The sequence below is a fragment of the Miscanthus floridulus genome, chromosome 1, assembly GCF_019320115.1.
Source record: "Miscanthus floridulus cultivar M001 chromosome 1, ASM1932011v1, whole genome shotgun sequence".
In the NCBI taxonomy this organism is placed as follows: Eukaryota; Viridiplantae; Streptophyta; class Magnoliopsida; order Poales; family Poaceae; genus Miscanthus; species Miscanthus floridulus.
Window position 1 is genome coordinate 151519219 of NC_089580.1, and position 6890 is coordinate 151526108.

The 6890-nt window shown below is 44.7% G+C and overlaps 1 protein-coding gene across 1 annotated transcript; it reads right to left on the reverse strand.

Annotated features, from left to right (window-relative positions):
- Nucleotides 1–526: 526 nt before the first annotated feature.
- On the reverse strand, nucleotides 527–4821 carry LOC136543990 (serine/threonine-protein kinase SAPK1-like). Its single transcript, XM_066536287.1, has 9 exons — nucleotides 4553–4821; nucleotides 3105–3179; nucleotides 2059–2160; nucleotides 1912–1965; nucleotides 1732–1824; nucleotides 1544–1636; nucleotides 1356–1460; nucleotides 1148–1246; nucleotides 527–1048 (listed from the first exon to the last, which is right to left on the reverse strand). The coding sequence occupies exons 1-9, from the start codon at nucleotides 4670–4672 to the stop codon at nucleotides 761–763; spliced, it is 1029 nt and encodes a 342-aa protein (XP_066392384.1). The 5' UTR covers nucleotides 4673–4821; the 3' UTR covers nucleotides 527–760.
- Nucleotides 4822–6890: the final 2069 nt, after the last annotated feature.

Consider the following 6890-nt stretch of genomic DNA (forward strand, 5'->3'; position numbering starts at 1 on the left):
GATTTCTTTTCAGGTTATGCTCGTATCTTGTAATTTGTAAACTCAAATTCCCTACCGAATTCGGAGCTGCCCTTGTCAGAGGAAGAACCGAAAATGAAGGTCCTTTTGCCTGTACTCTGTATTTTTTAGTACATTTCTCCGGTCGGGTATGCACCAGCTTCCCTTATCTTTGTAGCCGAATAGGACAATGCCCACTGTCTGGAAAAGAACTCGATCTACCATATCTTGTACTAGTAAAAACTTGCTCCTATAGGTTTTCCTTGTTGCGATACGATTTCCTAGGAAATCCTACACATTTTCTACGAAGAGTTTTGCTCCAGTGGTCCTCTTCAAAAAGTTGCACGAAATCCTATGATCCGATACTAGACTGATTTGTATATCTTAATTTCATATGATGGTGACTCTAGGCGTAGAGTGATAAATTTATGTTAGGCTCACACTGTCGACAACAAAATTCACAACTATGTCTGCTAATATTGAGATCCCTGATGAAATGATTCTATTTTTCCAAATGAACTGCAGATCGTTAAAGTAATATACGCTGTACTATTGCGGATCGGCAACAGATCACAAAGGATTTTTGTGCAGATCTCAGCATATAAGTTTCATGATGTATGTTGTCCACAGCCACGCCAATTTCTCGGTTACACAACACGCGTGATCCAGAAACGAATGGAAGCATAACACAACAAGGATCTACAGACACCAACAACCAAAGGAAAGCTCGCTGCTACTCTGCTACCTGAACCACGCGTGAGCATCACACTGCACAAACGAAGTCGCCGCTGTTCTCGATGTCGATGTCATCGATATCGTCCAAATCAATGTCATCAAGATCCATGCTCCCGAGGCAGGGCAGGTGCCCGGCAAGGTTCACGGCGTCCCCAGGCTTCCGCGCCTCCTGGATGATCGCCATGACATCCTCCAGGCTTTGCCCCGGGGTGTTCATGTCTGCCAGCTGCGTGCTCTGCTGGTACTCGTCGGTCATCTCGATGGGCAGGTTCTTGAGGAACCACGGGTGGTTCTTGATCTCGGGAATGGTTATTCTCTGCAGCGAGGCCAATTATGAGCGTAACAGATTACTGGAAGATGATGGAGCTTGGCACTTGTAAGCTGAATTATGTCAAGAGAGAGAAAAAAAAGGTACCTGCTCAGGATTTCCAACAAATATCCGAGACAGCAGATGCCTGCACTCCGCTGAAACGCGAACATAGTCTGGAATTGAGTATTGTACGCTGAGTATTCTCTGTGCAAGACACCGACGAGTTCCATATCATTGTCCCGATTTACTACTAAACAAAAAAGTTTTTTGGGTTTTCGCGAACACCATAAAAGCAGGGTATTGGTGTACTCACAGTGATAGTCTTGCGGAAGTTCTTTGGGTCATCAGGGTCTTCAAAAGGATATGCGCCGACGAGCATCACATATAGTGTTACTCCACAAGACCAAACATCAGCAACCTAATATTTCACATGTGGTGTTTCAAGGTTTCAGTTGCAATGCTTAGAACATCAAAGCAATGAACTAATACAACAGACATTACCTTTCCATCATACTCTTTTCTAGAGAGGACCTCTGGAGCAATATATGCAGGTGTGCCAACAGTTGATTTCGGTTGAGAGTGCAGCACAGAAGACTGAAAATGGAAAGGGCCCCAAAGGAAGGTAGTAGTTTAGGTGATGAAAAATGCCACCTTGAGAGACTACTATATATAATCTGCACAGGAATTACCTTGGAGTAACCGAAATCACAGATCTTGAGCCGAGGTGCAACACTACCATCTAAGAGAGTGTTTTCTAGTTTCAGATCTCTATGACATACTTCCTGCAGGGCAAACAGATAAATAGTGGTACTGAGTTAGTAATGTTCGACCAAAGCTGCTACCTGCAAGCAACTTGCCAGAATCTGTACCATGGAATGACAATAGCTCACTCCCGAAATCAGTTGTTGGAAGAAGAACCTTGCCTATTAAGAGTAAGGAGTAATCAGTCGATGTAATGGCATACCGCATACGCTCTCACAACAAAAGACCAAAAGCCTGTGGAAAACATTCTTTACCTCATCCTCACTAAATCTCCCGGCATTGCAAATCCTTTCAAATAGCTCACCCCCGGCAGCATATTCCATAACTATTGCCAAATGTGTGGGAGTTAGCACTACCTGAAAAACTAAGTACTACTTTAATTTTCAACCTAGAAATGATTTTTGATGATTAAGCCTTGACAATCAGTCCAAAGCAGGTGTTCAATGATGAAATGGAAAGAAATAGCAGATAGAGTTAGAGATAAGTACAAGACAGAGACAATTCCTTCATTAAAAAAAAGAGATAAGTATAAATGGTAAATGAATGGGGTTCTAAGAGTCACATAACAATAAAAGATATCTAAAAACGTGCAGTCACCAGCACGCTATTCACAAGTGTCGCTCAAACATCTCGTTCAACAGGCAAAGAATATAAAAGGAGCCTTGATGACAATGTGCATTACTGCTGTAAATACATTATACAATGACAATGTGCTGAAATGTCCTGGCATTGTAGATAACAAATAAATTTGTTGAGTAGGAGTAGTACGAAAAGCTCCAAGTGGTAAGCCAAACTAAGCATAATATAATTTTAAAGGAGAGCCTAACTGGTCCCACTAGGGAAAAAAATAGAAGTACTAAGTACCCTGGTTAGCCTGTTTGACTTTTCTAACACTCAGGCGCACAGCCACATAAACCACTGGAGTCGCCATCAGACGAACCCTCAGAAGTCTGCAAGTAGACTTTCACGTTACATATTCCATTTATGATTTATCCCTGTACCGGAAATAAAGGACTACAGATAACCATCACTTTCTATCTGGAATAGGTCTTTGTGGGGAAGAGGAGAAATAGTTGCACATTGACATTGCACACGAATGCTGATCAGTTAGTCATTGTACTCTAGTTGTTACAATTAACAACTTGAAACCATAAGAACAGAAACACATTTGTATTTTTTTCTTCTTTAAAAAGCATCAAAAGTAACAGTTTCAAGACACTTACGTGTGTAGCTATCAATCACACAACTTCAAACTCATATCAGAACATTTCTTCCTTTCCAAGATGTCTGAGAAATTTACCTCCTTGAATCTAATTATGTTTGGGTGCTTCAGGGACCGGTGGTTCATAATCTCCCTCTGAACATGTTCATCAATCTATGAGACAAGAAGAAAGATGTGGAATTGATTAATCAGCTGAGCTAGATAATGTTCAAGGTCCTTTGGAACGGCAGGGAATCAGTTCGTTTTTCACATGAAAAATGCAGGAGCCGTAAAAAAAATCCGTGATCCAAAGGGGGCCAATGTGCAATATGATGATTACATGAAGGATCCTCCAAGCAAAAAAGTAACTTGTAAAGGGAAGTATAGATAAACTTGACAACGTGTGACCACAGCAGCTGGCATAAAGTATAGAGAAAGAAATCCGAATACTACTCTATATTATATTCAGGCGATGGACAGAGCCTCACAAAAAGAGAAAAGAGCAATGGACAGCTTAGCATACTAACTGTAGCGTCAATTAATGAACTCGACCGTGTTCACAGGTATGCATGAACAGATCACACATATGCTAGAAACATCTACCAAAAGATAGTATTAATCTAATCTAGGAGAACCATCCAATTAAACTAAAGGAAATGAGCTCTAATAGTACAGTTTAACATGTTCCAGGCTGATATTGAACTGTATGGAAAAACAATCACTGAAAGCAAATGCTACTTTGGAATTTTTAGTATAACGGAAAGTTACTAATAGAACAGTTCGGTACTGGTAGCTTCCTTGAGGCTAATGCCGTACGCAAGACTTGGCTTTATTAAACCATCACGTGTACTCAATGATCAAGGAGGTCTCCGGTCAAGCAAGACTGAATTGACCAATTACACAAGCCGTCAAGTTGCGATTTAGCCGGGGAAAAGGGGGCCAAAACTACCGGGAAGTGAAGTCTCCCTGTACACTATCCGCCAGTTTTTTGTTCTTGGAAAAACTTTGTGATAAAAACTTTGTAAAAGAAAAAGACAGAGACGTATCATATCAAACAAAATGGGATACTAATCAGTACCCTGAATGAAGAAGAAGGAAATTAAAAAAAAGCTCTGACAAGCATAACAAAATCACTCGGCCGATGCATCTGTGGTCTCGAACGTGGAGCGGAGACCACCTCCGTCTGATGGATCTGAAGGCCGCTGAGGTTTCAGGACAAAACTGAAACCCCAACATTTTGGAGGGGTCCGCGTTCGCGATCAGACGAAGCAGCAGGCTAGTGCGCAACAGAGCAGGTGTTGATCAGGCTAGTGCGCAGCAGAACAGGTGTTAACCCACCCAGCGTACAGTACTACCCAAGAACACCAGCTGCTGCGTAGTATGCGCACGGCACCAAGGAGACTCGTTGGGGGGGGGGGGGGGGGGGGGGGGGGGGGGGCGCGGGGGGGATGATCTTTGAGGTGGGTGGGACGGGGAAGGAAAAGGAAGGGCGGGCGATGTTCTTCAAAAGAAAAAGGGCGGGCGCCCGGCGATTGATTTGCGATTACCTTCTGACCTCTCTCGATGAACTTGACGGCGAAGAGCTCCTTGGTGGTGACGTCCCGGACGAGCTTGGCCACCCCGAAGTTGCCCGACCCGATGTCCCTGATCACCTCGTACCGCTCCATCGCAGCGCGGGATCGAAGAGGTGGGGGAGGCGACGGCCAGGCTAGCCGCAGCAGAGGAAGACAACGACGAAGGTGTGGGGTGGAGATCGGGAGTCTGGGGCTCTGGGCAGCGAGCGAGCGAGCGAGGTGAGGAGAAAGAGACGTAGCCCTGTACTGTACCCCGACCATGTGTCGCCGCGCTTGCCGTCCGGAGTTGCCCACCCCCACCCGGTGGGCGCCGTCCGAGTCCATAGCTTTCGATATCTGATATTTTTAAATAAAACTTTATGTACAGTTTTAAACTTAGCAACGATATCTGGTTTAAATTTTATATACTCACACTCGAGATTTGTATATTATTAATATATTCATGACAAAAAATACTTTTTATAGTAATTTGGTATATATATTTTACGGAGTACCATTGTTTGTTTCCCTCCTTTCCAGAAACTAAATACTATCGTTTATTCTAAGGTGGAGTGTATGTATTAACTAGATTCAGTAAGGTAAATGATGGTGGTCCGATTAATCAATCGTTCAGTTCCCCGGGGACTTTTGCCCACGACGTCTTGCTACAGAATAGCTAGCTGTTATTTGCGTCACGCCACAAGATTTCTACACGTTGGTTTGGGTAGAGTATATACTCCGTACTTTCTGCACAACCGTGGCTTCCAAATTATTAGTACACAGTACTCTCTCCGTACTCAAAAATAAAATCATTTTGACAGCGACATTGTCTCTAAAGTATTACTTTGACTCTTTATTTTTATAAAAATATTTATCAAAAAATGTATGTATATTTTTATGAATGTATTTTTCAAGACAAATTTATTTATATGGTTTTTATATTTTCAAACTCGACAATTTAAAAATTATTTCTAATTCATATTTCTAATATTTGAGCTAAGTCTTTTTTAAAATGATTTTATTTTTTTTAGCACGGACGGAGTATAGGACAGAGGGGTCCGCGTGGAATCAGCCTTTCTCCTTCGTCCATCTGGCAGTTTTGACCGCCTAGCGCCGGTGAGTTTGTGCCTCCCCTGTCCGGTTGCCCGGTCGCGTGTGCCCTTCCCCACGCGCTCTAAAAAAAAGGATTTCCCAATCTACGATACACAGATCGGATGCATGGAATCCGTCACCTCGCCCTCCTCGCTCCCTCCGTCAGCCCTTGCCAGCTCCGCTCCATTCGGCCGCAGCTTCGCCTCCCGCCTGCTCTGTCCTGCTCCCCTCCAGGCCTCCACTCCACCACGCCCGTCGCCCCACCTGCTCCAGCCGCCGCCGCCGCCGCCGCCTCTTCGCACATCTGGACATACACCAGCGCCGTAGGCGGTGGAACTCGGAAGACGCGCCGGAGCGTAGGTTAGATTCGCACAGCTATCAAGGGCAGGGGCGTCGGTGCTCGGCAGCTGGGCTCCGACGTGCGCGACGTCAGGCGGGGGTGGCAGCGGCGGTTAGAGGACGGGTCGCGCTCGCTCCTCGACTCCTCCGCTTGCCTGTTGCACCGTCGCGGGCCACGGCGGACCCGTCACCGCGTCGTCATCTCTCTCACGCCGCATCCCCTGGCATCGGCGCGCGGGGTGGTCGTGGCGGCGCAGCTACGGGAGTGTGCGGAGGCGTCTACTTGCGCGTTCGTTTCCGGCACTACCTGCAAACCAGGACGATACACAGGTTGTGCATCCCCATCTCGGCTCTGCCTAACTGTCCATGGCCTTGGGAGTTGGGAGCTTCAGGACCAAGTGATTTACCTTGATTTCTTCTTCAATTGATGTATATATATGTTCTTGGATTGATGTATATATTCCTTGCTCTTTGTGTTTCAGATCATGTATCTTAGCTGCTCGACACTGTCCATGAGCAATGCCCTCCCTGCAGTTGTTGCCTAAGAACGCGAGCGTAGCGCGCACAGGTGTTTGCTTCGTTGCCTCAACCAACACCTACCCTGGTTCGTTTAATACTATTTAATTTGCTGCACCCTGCTTTCGATATTGGTGATGCCGAGTTAGGGGGTGTTTGGATTCCGAGTTAGGGGGTGTTTGGTATTCTGGACTAAATTTTAGTTTATGTTATATTGATGTTCGGATGCTATATAGGAGAACTAAATATGAGTTAATTATAAAACTAATTACACAGATAGACTAATTTACGAGACGAATTTATTAAGCCTAATTAATCCGCCATTAGCACATATTTACTGTACCACAACATTGTCAAATCATGGACTAATTAGGCTTAAAAAATT

Coding starts and splice junctions, on each gene's coding strand:
- LOC136543990 (XM_066536287.1), bottom strand. CDS start 4,672: ATGGAGCGGTACGAGGTGATCAGGGACATCGGGTCGGGCAACTTCGGG. Junction 3,180..4,552: donor TCATCGAGAGAGGTCAGAAG/GTAATCGCAAAT, acceptor CTTGTCTCATAG/ATTGATGAACATGTTCAGAG. Junction 1,966..2,058: donor GGAGATTTAGTGAGGATGAG/GTAAAGAATGTT, acceptor TACTCTTAATAG/GCAAGGTTCTTCTTCCAACA.